We start from the raw sequence: 14,407 nt of genomic DNA, 5'->3' as shown, positions 1-14,407 counted from the left end.
ACGGAGGCTGGAAAGGGTGGAAATGCGAATGGTTCGGTGGATGTGCGGAGTATCGTTGAGAGAGAGGAAGACAAATGATGAATTGCGAAAGAAGATGGGAATAGAGCCTGTGATTGATGCTGTGAAGAGGAACAGGTTGAGATGGTTTGGTCATGTGTTGAGGAAGGATGAAAGTGACTGGTTGAGAAGAGTGATGGAAATGAATGAAGAAGGAAGTAGAGGACGGGAAAGACCAAGAAAGACTTGGTTAAAGATGGTGGAAGAGGAAATGCGGGCAAGGGGGTTAACAAGGAGAGATGCAGAAAATAGGGCAATATGGAGAAGATTGTCATGGGGACCGCAAGGCTAATCCCCGCTCTAGCAGGGAAAATGGCCTTAAAATGCATGTTGTTGTGTGTTGTTGTATTCAGGAAATCAAAGGCAGTGCAATTTGACTTCTTGCGAAATAGATCTCAATGTATGTGAATTCAATATCAATCGATATCCATCCCTCATAGTTATTCAATTTGCAGGACACGCTAACAGAATGGTCATATACCGAAGCAGCAAAAAGGAAAACGAGGAGGCCACGCTCCGGCCCGGCGAAACGGGCTCGGGGACAAGTTCTCCGGCCCAGCGGAATGAGCTCGACCTGGTCAGCCGCTACACTCTATGACCTGGTGGAATGGGATTGAAGAGGTGCCCACGCCCTCCGGAACGGGACTGAGGTGGCGGCCATGCTCTCCGGCCGGGCGTAACGGCCGAGGCGGGCACAACCCGGCGGAAAGGACGAAGGTGGTCCCGACCCAATTCAACAAAATAGACAGAGGAAGATACATCTAAAGCAGTGAAGGATTTAACTGGAATAGAAAAAAAAATCAAGGATGGACAGTCAGAAAATCTCTGTATTCTACCAAAACCATGGCAGGTTATGAAGATTAAAATGGAGAACTGCTGTTTGGTGTTTGTTCCACCATTGTCAAAGTACATAAATGTGCATAAACTGTTATTAGTTTTGAGGACTTTCTCTGGCCACTCCAAATAAAATGCATAGAAATTCGACCGAGTGTGCAAATCCTTCCTTCCGGCACATAGCCTCTACCCTTGCGAAGACTTTCAGACTACCTCCTCGTGTTGCACCATGGTATCAGTGCTCTTGAAGGTACTGGCTAAATGTCTGGAGGATCTCGGAGTCGGTTGGTACCCTCGAGGTGGAGTGTGCATGGCCCTCCATTGCGAGGCCTTACTGTGACAGTCACCAATCCAACTCGGGTAGGTGGAGCTCTTTAGCCTTGGTAGGCATCCACCGAAGAGAAGAAAACTCTGATTGAAAATCCCCCTGCTGTCTTGCAGGGTGTGTCTCTTTAGATAAAGGCTAGGTCCACAGCTGATGCTGCGGTGGCGTCAGGAAGGGCATCCGGCCATAATAAAACGCCTCAAATATGGCTTTTGGTGAAGCGGTCATAAGGCGAATCACGGCTTACACATGCAAACATGGAAACGGCTGAAAACCGATGATGACGATGACGATGACGATGACGACGATGACGATGACGATGACGATGACGATGATGAGAAATTCGACTGCACCAATCACTGGCAATAAGTTTCATAAATTAGCATCCTTGTCAACATAAACAAAAGGTCAGCAAATACTGAAGAAAGAAAGAACTAGAACAATGCGACTGTATCGCCAATATGCCTCCACATACTCCCACAACGGTTAGATACCATCACTCTGCATATGTATGGGTAGTGGATCACGTTTGTGAAGTTTTGTGTTGATCGGATAAGGTTCGTTTTTCTATCCAAGATGGCTGCCAAACCACGTGACTGATGACATCATTATCAAACTATATGCAACAGTGTTGTTAGATGATCATGTGGGAATTTCGCATCAATAGGGTGAGCGGGTTCAGAGATATAATTATTTAATATTTTCCGTCAATCCAAAATGGCTGCCAAACCATGTGACCTATGTCGTCATAAATTTAATATTTCAATACAAATGGGTCATAGATCATGTGCATGCAATTTCAGATTTTTAGGATAAGGAATTTGATTAAAACATTTTTCGCTGGTATACCACTTCATCTATGATGTCATCATTATTGTGCTTTTGTTCCCCATTGGGAGTACTTGACAATGTGCCATGTTTAAAATTTTTCCATTCAGCGGTTTTATATTCCATTCAGGGAGAATTTTTTTTATTTTTTGCTTTTAATCCAAGATGGCTGCCATACCACGGGACCTGTGACGTCACAATAATCAAAAAAATTATGCATGGGTGTCACACCTACCCTGAAAGTTTTGTCTCAATCGGACATATGATTGCTGAGAACAAGCGTTACGCCTAGGTCCCCCGTCGGTGAAGTGATGTGAGTTGACAAAGTGGAAGACGCAGAAAACATGCAATGATATGATATTTCGCTCACAAGGTTCAGACAGACATGGAGGCGGCCATCTTGGATTTTGACGTGGCGACCCAATTTTCAATGGCGTTCTTCCTTATGCTTAGATACACCCACACACAAGATTAGAAGTTGGTACTTTGCTTATTTTTCAAGATATTTCACTCACAAAGTTCAGACATATATATGGTGGCGGCCATCTTGGATTTTGACGTGGCGACCCAATTTACAATAGCGTTCTTCCTTATGCCGAGATACACCCACACACCAAATTAGAAGTTGGTACTTCGCTTATTTTTCAAGTTATTCATCTCAAGGTTCAGACATACATGGCGGCGGCCATCTTGGATTTTGACGTGGTGACCCAATTTTAAACAGCCTTCTTGCTTGTGCCTAGATACACCCACACACCAGCTTAGAAATTGGTACTTCGCTTCTTTTTCAAGATATTTCGCTCACAAGGTTCAGACATATATATGGTGGCGGCCATCTTGGATTTTGACGTGGCGACCCAATTTTCAATAGCGTTCTTCCTTATGCCGAGATACACCCACACACCAAATTAGAAGTTGGTACTTCGCTTATTTTTCAAGATATTCATCTCACAATGTTCAGACATACATGGCGGCGGCCATCTTGGATTTTGACGTGGCGACTCAATTTTAAACAGCATCCTTCCTTGTGCCTAGATACACCCACACACCAGATTAGAAGTTGATACTTCGCTTATTTTTCGCGATATTTCGCTCACAAGGTTCAGACATATATATGGTGGCGGCCATCTTGTATTTTGACGTGGCGACCCAATTTTCAATAGCGTTCTTCCTTATGCTGAGATACACCCACACACCAAATTAGACGTTGGTACTTCACTTATTTTTCAGGATATTCATCTCACAAGGTTCAGACATACATGGCGGTGGCCATCTTGGATTTTGACGTGGCGACCCAATTTTCAATAGCGTTCTTCCTTATGCCTAGATACACCCACACACCAGATTAGAAGTTGGTACTCCCTTATTTTTCAAGATATTAATCTCACAAGGTTCAGACATACATGGCATCAGACATACATGGCGGCGGCCATCTTGGATTTTGACGTGGTTTGCACCCACACACAAAATTTGAATGCAGTCCTTCGCTTACGCACGCACGCACGCAAACACGCACGCACGCACGGACGGACGGATGGACGTACAGACGGGAAAGCTATAGTCCCCCTTTTGCTACGCTGTGCGACGGGGGACAAAAACGAGATTTATCCCGGACGGACAACCTGAAAACATAATGCCTCCGCCCACCTTCAGGGGCAGAGGCATAAAAAAAAACCCACAGATAATGTGGGTTTTTTCCTCGCCCCCATGAACAATTGATTAGACAGGCTGACAGAAGAGCAGGTACTCCTGAGCTGACCACAGCAAGGTGAATTAATGCAATGAAATGCAGTACAGTACAATGTAAGGAAAGATTACGGAGCTTGAAATCATCAAACAACCAGGAAAAGTCTACGTTGATACAAAAAGTTGAAAGGGATTTTGACATGCTGTTGGCCATGTTATTTTGATAATCAAAACAAAGTACCGGTAAATGAATACGGGACAAAACTGCGAGTGAGCGAATGCTGTGCAGGCCCGAGTGAGCGTTAAATTAATATTTACACTTCCCACAGTCATTAAAATGTTAGATGGCAAGGCATCAGTAAATTACGCCAAAATCCAATATGCGACACATGGATACTGTGCAGCCGGCATTAATTATACACAACTGAAGAATACGAAAAGCAGGATTCATGGATTTTGGGTGGTTTCTTCCTACCTGCAGTTTTCTCTTCTTCTGACAGGTTTATTGATAAAATACCAGTTAAATCCAAAATAAAACCCAAATTAATAGAGACAATGACTGATATTTGAAGAGGGTGCTGCTTGGTTCAACCAAAGCAAATCAGACTCAAAATGCCAGGATGTCATTCATAATGAAAGCCTTCCAGTATATTTGATACATTTTAACACGCGTCTAACAGTGTGCAATCACACAAACACTTTTTAATGGCCACTGAAAGAATGGGTGAGGGCCCAAATTGCCTCGGCTCCAATCAGTATGGTCTAAAACAATATGTAAGCAAAACGTCGACCATTCAACTCTATAATCACCCAATTTCGAGGGGGAAAATAAATTTGTGGAAAAAGAGACCGAATTGAAGAAATTCCAACATGTCAACATGAAGCATCAATGTAAATATTAGGTGATTTTGAACAAAGCAACGCATTGTATGGGATTCTACACTGCGGTCAAAGTCTCATGAGGCAAGTGCTTAAATGGCAAGGTGAAAAAAAAAAAGAAGTTTATTATATTCCTTAATCCTGCTTCAAAAAGCCTCATTAAAAATAAAACTTTGTACTCTATCCTGAAAGAAACAAGACTCTGCAATCAAAATAAGCGGTGTAACACCGAGATGGCAATCAACATAACACCAAAATTTAAAAAAGACCTACGGCATTTACCGGGGAAAGAACCCCCCCCCCCCCCCCCAAAAAAAAAAAAAACTACAAAAGTATGTTGGGAGGAAATGTGAGAATTGGAAAATACCAGGTCCATTAACATCGTACGAGACACAAGGCCAGATAGACTGTAACAGCAAAAGACAGGAGGATGAGGCAGGCACAGCAGAGGCACGATCCCAGAGCTAACTTCACCCACCTTCTCATGATGTTTCTCCAGCCATGTCCTGACGCTGTGGAGTGCTATTTCAGCTGCTGGCTCGTTAGGGAAACCTGTAGAAGTTAAAGGAAAACATTGGGCCCGTGAGCGGCGCAAAGTGTAGGAGCACAGAAAAGCAGGGCCTGGATGTCAAGATGTGAACCGATGCTTACGGTTGCCAAAGACGCGCTACACCGGGCCAATCCATAATAAACAAGCACACTACCGCACCTTTGACTATTAACTGCCGTGCATCACCTTATGGTTGGGGAATAGGTAAAAATCACTAACTTCCACTCACAGGCTTGAATAACACCTTTTATAACAGCGAAAAATATATATACGAGGGGCAGTCAATAAGTAACCGTAAAATATTTTCCACAACTTGTTTATTGCTTGTACGTGTGAAACAACGGTTATTTTTCAACATAATCTACATTGCGTTCAATGCATTTTTTTTCCAGTGCTTTACTAAGACCTGGATTCCTCTAGAAAAAAATATATCTTTTGGCTGCTTGTGTAGCCATTCATGCACCGCCTCTGGACCTCTTCATCGGATCGGAAAGTGGTTCCACCACGCGCCTATAAGTGGCCCAATGATGTGAAAATCAGAAGGGGTGAGGTCTGGCGAGTAGAGTGGATGAGGAAGACGTTAAAAATGCAGGTCCTCGATTGTTGCAGCTGCAGCGCGGGCAGTATGGGACCGAGCATCGTCATGCTGCAGCAAAACACCAGAAGTGAGTAGTCCATGACGTTTTGATCTGATTGCTGGTTTCAGATGATTTTTAAGGAGGTCGCAGTATGATGCGCTGGTGACTGTGGTGCCTCTGGGCATGTAATGCTCTACAAGTGGACCTCGGCTATCCCAGAAGAGCGTCAGCATCACTTTTCCAGCGGACGGCTGAGTGCGGATTTTTTTGGGCTTCGGTGAAGTTGAATGGCGCCACTCTTTGCTTGCCCTCTTCGTTTCTGGCTGAAAGTAGTGGACCCAGCTTTCATCCCCAGTCACTACGCACTGTAAGAAAGATGGCCTTCTGTTTCGTAACATCGCAGAAGTTCTTCACATGCGTTCACTCGCCGTTTGTTCAGTTTGGGTGCGAGTTGTCTCGGCACCAGTTGTCTAGGCAGACACTTTGTGGAACCCCAGCACGTTGTGAATGATATGGTGTGCTGAACCATGGCTAATGTTCAATTCAGAGACAACTTCATCCAGTGTAATGCGACGGTTTTCCCTCAGCACGTGCTCAACTCCTGCAACCATTTCTGGTGTGTCGGCTGCGTGAGGCCGGCCCGAGCGAGCAGCGTCTGCCACACTGGACACTCCACTTTTAAACTTCCTGTCCCAGCCGTACACCTGCTGCAGCGATAAACATGCACCACCATATTGCATCTTCATTCTGCGATGGATTTCACTGGGATTCACACCCTCACTTCCCAAGAAACGGATGACAGAACATTGCGCCTCCCTGGTGCATGCTTCTCAGGGAGCCGCCATCTTGGAACTGCTCTACTGACGCTATACTCTCAATGTTGCCAGATCTAAAACAGGCAAAACATGACTTTTGCCCATAGATATAACATATGTCGTCTACAACTACACACATTACATTCTCAAATTTATATCGCCATTTTTAGGTTACTTATTGACTGGCCCTCATTTATATTATAAGGGGTGCGAGCCTTAATCCTGCCTTAAAGTCCCTTTCAAGATGGCATCGGCAATAATGATCGATTCCTCAAATGAAGAGAATCGTAAACTTCTGTTTCATGAGTGTTTTGCTTCTCTCAACCATTGCCAAAGGGGGAAAAAAAGAAAAAAAGAAACATAAAACCGAGTATCAATTGCACGAATCAGATTTGGCATCATATTCCCAAAATCCCTTTTATTGCCACTGGGCAAAATTTGTAGCTTTCCATCTTAGTTCTACCTTCCAAAACGTTTCCTGCAATATATCCACTCGCTTTACAGTTGGGTTGCCAGAGACTACTGTTTTGGGACATGAGTTAGACAAGTCGTCAGTAAATTAATTACTACAAATTAATGGACAACACTAAAGAGTGGAAAAACAACACACAGATAAGTGACAGACAGACACACACTTACCAAAAACTCCTGTGGAAATGCAAGGGAAAGCCTGGGACAAACAGGAAAAAAACATTTATTTTAAGAATAGATCAAAACAAGCACATTATAATAGCGACAAGGATTGTTATGAAAAGCCCATGACCTCTCCAACCATCACCATACAAAAGGAAGTGCAGTGGTTCTCTGATGTACCACTTTAACAGAGGAATAGCATTCACAAGGAATCATCAGAGTTCACTATGGACAGCCACAGTGCGGACACACGGCCCTGCCACATGACACACCACGGATCTGAGGTTTTCTTGCAGTAGAATGCTGAGACTATCATTGTAGCAGCTCTCCAGCTTGCTTCGTTCTTCATTTGTGGGGTCGGTGCTCAATACACGAGGACCAACTGTGTGGATGACGTCTACGGCAGAAGTGAAAAACACGAAATGAGAACCGAACCAAAATATCGAATTTGAAATGCTTGAAAATGCACAACGGGCCATTCACGATGGAAAGTGCCGTACAGGAGAAACCAAAAATCAAGAATTCACACAAAGTACACACAGTATAAAGATTAGCAAGAATAAATGGTATCAAGTCCAAAGATATGACATTTAGCAACACCATCCTGATTTATATTGTCAATACCTGAAATGGCCTTTTTGCCTCGAGAAGCAAACAGATGTGGAAACGGTTGTAGTTTGTTCCATGGCTTGTTGGGAACCAGTCAAAACAAACATTTTGAACGCTGAGATTTTTGATCACCATTCGAGATGGAAACAAATTTACCCATATCATCATTTTGTGATTACACTTTTTTTCTTTTTCTTATAAACGAGCTGCAATGCAGAGGCCCTGGGCATAATTTTCAAGCTGAAGACATCCACTAATCTTTTTCAGCAAACTCAAAAGAAGGCTTACATTTCCACACATCTCCAGTTGCTTTCCAGACATCCAAACAGAGATGCCAGAGCTCGCTGTAAAATGAGATCGTCTAGATAATCCCATCCTTCAAAGAAATCATGAGCCACGTACTGGGTTCGCTATCTGGTGTGGATGGTCGCGTTACAAATTTCTGAAATTCAAAACTCAAATGCCCCAAGGCTCGGACTTGCGGTCTGAATCACGCGAGGCCTGAAATTCAGCCCTACTCCGACCCCCACCCCCTACTCCCCGAACACACACTCAAGGCCTCAGAATCCCATTTCGGGTCAATGCAGTGCAGAAAGGTAAGTGACAAGCAGAAAAGACACGTTTAATGAATATGAAAACTCTTTGTCTAACAAACTCTGACGATTTTGCAGTCCTGTCCATTAATGCATGCCCCAATCATTTATTTTACTTTGACAATGAAAGCAAACTTGTCCAATAAAACACGGCTAATGGCTCCCAAGCAAATGCTTCAAAAAAACAAAAAAGGTTTAGCTAGCTGGCCCTTCACAGCACTCGTCATAATAGCCAATTGCTGTCCGTTTGCTTATAATAACTGTCTATGCCAAAAGCACGTACAATCTGACATCTGTTCCCAGAGAGCCACAAGGCATGGCGCTTTAGCAATGAAAAAAAAAAAACAACAACAACTTTAGCCTGACAATTTCTTCTTCTTTTTTTCTTGCCTCAGTAGAGACTGCCTGACAGCCCGCCCTCACAAACCAACCCTCTCTCCGGGCCTGTAACTTACATCTGGCCGGCAGGCGGTAGCCACAGGTCATCTTAGCTTGGCCGGTGGGGCAGCCATCCAGAGTTCGACATTCATCTTTAAGGAGGCTCCCTGCTGCACGGTGGATGCAACCATCCACTAAAGGAAAGAAGACATGGAAGAAAGAAGGTCAGTGTACGGCTAGGAGAGAATTTGGAAGAGGCTAGCTAGGCCAGCAGTCAAAAAAGAAGAAAACCTTTGGTACTACTATGCTCCACTGCACATGCCCTACGGGAACTTTCCTGCTCTCCCCCTATAAGTCCACATAGTTACTGAACGTCATGCTTTGCAACCCTAACAAATGGTTCTCTGACAGCAAGCACTGTTTGCTGGGCCTGTTACTACAAAAGAAATTTGGGGGGAGGGGGAGAGAGGGAGAGAGGGTGAGAGGGAGAGAGGGAGAGAGGGAGAGAGTGAGTGTTCAGGATTGAATGGAGAGGGGAGAGGGAGCAGGCATGTCTAAATAAAAACCAGAAAAGTGAAATAAACAGAGGAAATTAAAGCACAGCAATTATTTTCATTACAAACTGCCAATTTGAGACTTCTTGGGAGTACATTCCTGCCATCATTGCCAAAAACCCTGGCAAGAGCAGATTTAAAACAGAGCTGCAAATAAGAAAAAAGGGCCAAAGTGGTATTTCACAGGACAAGCGGAAAGCGGAACAAAAATAAAAATACCAAGGAAGAAAAACAACAATTGCTAATTTCAGGAAGCAAATTGGCAAAAGCAGGAAAAGCAAGGCCTTTACTAAAATTTGAAACTAGTTCAAGGACTTCATAATTTATACTCTTTTGGTTGTTGCTGATAACATTCATGATGCGTCACAAAATAAAATGAGAACAGCACTCGGTAGAGCGCATACCTCCATCAGGCTGAACAGTTTACGTTTTGTATCCCACTGAGAGGCTGGATCTGGATCCAGACCTTAACCAAAATGTAATCGCCTTATCTTGTCACCTACCCAACTCATCCACCAAGTTTTGTCTGAATGCATTCACAACTTTTTTTAGATAACATGCTATACAGTATATTGTTTTTGGGCCCGTCTCTCAATGGTGAAGGATAACTTAAGCATTAAAAAAAATAAAATCTCGCATTCGGATTCATATTCGGATCTTCACCAAAAGCGAAACAATTTGTCCTTGTCACACACACAACCTGTCCACCAAATTTCATCCAAATAAGTCATCGACCTTTTAAGATACCCTGCTCACGGACAGACAAACAATAAGGATGTGCAGAGCACAACGCTTGTGAAATCCCTGAAACAAATTTGACCCTAAAAATAATTGGCGGTTGAATTCAATAACCTGATATTCAAATCTTCTAATTTCAAGTCAATTGGATGAAAATTGAGGATTTTAAAAATTTCACCGAAGTTGTTGACCTTTGGCCTATATTGACCTTTTGGCCTATGTTGACCTCAAAAATAATGGATTAAATTCAGTGACATTATATGCAAACCCTGTTTAAATTTCAAGTAAATCGGGTGAAAATTGACAATTTTAGAAATTTCACTGCAGTTGTTGGCCTTTGACATGTGTTGACCTTTTGACCTCAAAATCAATAGGCTTCATGCTTATGACCAACTCTACCATTTTGGGACGTTTCATAAAGATCGGTTTAAAATTGTGACCTGCAGGCGATTGACATACAGACAGAGTCACAGACCAGATCAACCAATATACTTGCAAATCTTCCATTTCGCAAGTAATAAGATGTCGTGCATATCACAATACTTGTGAAATCGAAATAAACAATAGTTGCCATGGAAACAGCAATTTAGAATTTGGAAAATTTGATCCATCAAGTATTTTACATGATGGAATGTTCTGCATACCAAATTTGGTCGACACATTTAATAATTGCTGCCTACCTAATCGGTGTTTGAATGGTATTATTTTGAATGGTATTGACATTGACTAATTTTGACCAGATTTTATATTCATGTACTACACATATAATCAAATAAGCTGTGTAAGTTTCAATGTAATATCTTGAAAAATTCCTGAGGTTTGGCAAAAATAAAATAACAAAAATATCCTATTTGATTAGAACAGGGTGAAATTGTTGTCATGGACACCGTTTTCTCATTGCCATGTTAGACTTTTTCTATTCCGTATGGGACTTTTCCCTATGCCACTAACCAAGATGAGCAGAACCTGAAAAAAAGAAAGATAATGCAATTAGTTAAATTTTGAACCCTCTTAGCTTGGCACTGAGGTGGTTTACCAATGGGGGGCCTTTTGATTATGACTCATGAACCTCAAGTGTTATTGCAGAAGGCCCTCAGCAGAAGGTCCAACGGGATCTATTGGATCTTACAGGACTAAAGGTCCTCATAGAAACTGAGGGTCCTAAAGGGTCTTTGGGGGTCTAAAAGGTCTTATGGGTTATAAAGAGTCTTAGGGATCTCAGAGGATCTTCGGGGTCAAAAGGTTATTGGGTGTCTTAGAGGTCTAAATAATTATAAAGTGTTCAGGGTTTTAGGGTTCTAAATGTTATTTGGGGTCTTAAGGGTCTTGAAGGTCTTGAGTATTAATGGTCTAAGGAATGTAAAGGTTTAAATGGTCTTAAAAAGTCCAAAGGGTATAAAAGGTTTAACATGGTCTAAAGGGGTCTTAAAGGCTCAAGGGGTCTAAAAGATGTTAGGGCTCTGAAGGTCTACATGTCTAAAAGTTATTCTTATAGTCCGTAATTAATAGACATAGTCAAGGTCCAATAATATGTAATTAATAGACATATTCAAGGTACAACTCACGTTCAAACAGTACGTAATGAATAGACATACCCACAAGGGTCAACCATGACTTAAAGGTTTGAAAAAGGTCCAAGTGGTCTAAAGCTCTAAATGGTCAAGGGACCAAGCTGTCTAACATGCCTGAAGGTTGTAAAGGGTCTAATTGGTGTTGAGATTTAAGTGGGCTAAAGGGGGTCAAGGGACTTAACTACTTAAAGTAAGCCCTTTGAATACCATTCGCAACGCAACAAGAGGTGTCCCAGGGGGCCTCAATTCACTTTCGGTAGTTAAGGTGTGTATAGAATAAAGGGTCTATAGGGTCTAAAATGTCTAAAGGGTATAAAAGGTCTGAAGGGTATAAAAGGTCTCAAGGGTGAAGGGATTGAAATGCTTCTAAAGTGTTGATAGGGTCTAAAAGGTAAAAATAAATAAAAAGGTCAAAAGGGTCTTCAGGTTCTTTAGGATATTAGGGGGGTCTTAAAGGTCTTAAGTGTCTTTATGGAGTATTGGGAGTCTTTAGGGTCTTAATGGTCTGAGGAGGCTTCAAGGGCCTTAATGTTTTTTAGGATCTTAGAGGTCTATAGGGTCTTAATGGGTCTAAAGGTATCGAGGGGTCTCAGGGCTCTAAAGGATGTAAATGTCTAAGGATGTTTATAGGGTCTTAAAGGGTCTTCAAAAGTCTAAGGGGTCCCAGTAGTCGAAAATGTCTTCAAAAGTCGAAGGGGTCTCAGTAGTCGAAAGGTTTAAAAGGTACATTGCAATAGCACATAATTAATAGACGTACATCGAGTCAGGATGCAACTGATATTCAAACGGTACGTAATTGACATATTGACATGGCTATTGATATGGATTTTATATCTTTACCACGAGTATAAGAGAGCCAGCCGTCTGTCTGCCTGTCTGTCTGTCTGTCTGTCTGTATGTGTCGCCATTTTTCTCAGAGATGGCTGAACGGATCTTCGTCAAACTTTCAGAGGTTCATCAGTGAGTGATGGGGAGTGTGTTCGGCCAAAAAAAAAAAACCTTCTCCATAGCAGGGGCACACATCACTGTGGTCAGGTGAGGAAATAACTGCTGGACCAGAGAGTGACCCCACATCAGCACTGATTTCTTGGAGGTTGCGATTGAACCAGGAGGTCATTGCTTCTCAAAGAGATGGCCACAATGACTGGAAAGTCAACTGTGGTATCCGTTGCCCCAACTATTTCAACCAAGTTATTGCTAGTAAGCAATAGTAGACTTATTGATGCAATACCTAGGATTAGCTAATAATATTGTTCATCGACTTGTGAAAGAGGGAGCAGACTACTTTCACCTCAGACCCATATAAGTAGAGTTTAACTGCATAAACATTTCGTCCCTTGTTGTGACACTATCGCGGAAGTTGACGGAAGTTAAAATAAAGCGTCTTTTTGTAAGCAACGGTGAACATGTGTTGGAAGGCAGTTTGGAGCTGGAAGGTTGCGTGGTGGAAGACGGTATGATAATTGTGCACGCAACGATGTACTGGCAATTTGAGGCAGCACAGCTGTCCAGGAACGAAATTAGTCCCCTTGAAAGCAGCGTGTTACGATGTGCATGAGGACAACAAATACTAAAGACCCAAGAAAAAAGACGATAAACAAATGTCTTCGGGGGAAATAACAGGATTACATAAATCCGGTAACAGAGGAATTATTGCAAATAATAGTCAAATAAAGTAAATCGATGAAAAGGAGCCGCCATTTTGTTTGCAATACAAATGACATGAACCAATGGCTGTGCAATAGTGAACACACAGATTTCAGTGTGAAGATAAACACAGTGGAACAACTCCAAAAGACTCCAAACTATAACATTTGGAATAAAGTGCAAAAATGTGTCAGATTCGAACCACCTTTAGAGGCCATTTTTCCCAGCAGAACAGGGGTTGGCCTTTTTCAGGCACCGTGGTCCCCTTTTTGAAGCAATGTTTTTTACGGCCGGATGCCCTTCCTGCCGCCAACCCTGTTAGTCGCCTCTTGCGACACACAGGGAATTACCAGTGAACTGGTACTCAATTTGCCGACCTGGTAAGGATGACAGGCTGAGTCAACCCCCCTGGCGTTAATTCAGCGATCAACCGGGATTCGAACCCAGGATCCTAGGATCCCAAGCTGGCACCCTAACCGCTAAACCAACACCAGGTTTGTCAGATTAGAGAGATAAAATCTAAATGTCATGATAATTAATAGCTCAAACTATGGTGGTGTGTATGAAGAAGCTCAAATTATTGGGAGGGGGCATAGGGAGACATCAAATAATGGGAAGCACATCGTGGGATGAAATCAAACTATTGGTGGGGGGCATAAGGGGGATGAGACCAAATGATGGGGGGTGGGGGGCATAGAGAGATGAGACCAAATGATGGGGGGACGCATAAAGGGATGAGACCAAATGATGGGGGGTGCATAGAAGGATGAGACCAAATGATGGGGGGACGCATAGAGGGATGAGACCAAATGATGGGGGGGGGGGGGGGGCACATAGAGGGATGAGACCAAATGATGGGGGGACGCATAGAGGGATGAGACCAAATGATGGGGGGACGCATGATTGACGCATGATGATGGACGCATGCTTATCACGCATGAGAAGACCAAATGATTGGGGGGTGGGGGGAGGGAGGGGAAATGCATACGTGGATGGGACAAAATGATGAGGGCATGTAGGGAGGCCAGAACAAATGATGGGTAGAAGAACTTGGATTGGGGAGCGGAAGGATGATCGCACATCTTGTGGGGAGGGGTATTAGCACACAGGGGGATAAGTTCACAACTTTGGT

At 43.0% G+C, this 14,407-nt stretch overlaps 1 protein-coding gene across 7 annotated transcripts in view; it reads right to left on the bottom strand.

The window, feature by feature from the left end:
- MACROD1 (mono-ADP ribosylhydrolase 1) overlaps positions 1-14,407 on the bottom strand; it is a 193,258-nt gene that overhangs the window by 35,533 nt on the left and 143,318 nt on the right. For all 7 annotated transcript variants that reach the window (XM_068115275.2, XM_078779261.1, XM_068115276.2 and 4 more), the window contains 4 exons: positions 8,843-8,959; positions 7,458-7,582; positions 7,192-7,222; positions 5,088-5,161 (listed from right to left, as the gene is read on the bottom strand). In XM_068115275.2, coding sequence (XP_067971376.1) covers positions 5,088-5,161; positions 7,192-7,222; positions 7,458-7,582; positions 8,843-8,959 — 347 coding nt within the window. The remainder of the gene's footprint in view (positions 1-5,087; positions 5,162-7,191; positions 7,223-7,457; positions 7,583-8,842; positions 8,960-14,407) is intronic.

The sequence above is a fragment of the Myxine glutinosa genome, chromosome 5 (assembly GCF_964187855.1).
Source record: "Myxine glutinosa chromosome 5, kmMyxGlut1.1, whole genome shotgun sequence".
Classification (NCBI taxonomy): domain Eukaryota; kingdom Metazoa; phylum Chordata; class Myxini; order Myxiniformes; family Myxinidae; genus Myxine; species Myxine glutinosa.
Note: the sequence above shows the minus strand (reverse complement) of the source record. Positions and strands in the feature narration are given on the sequence as shown.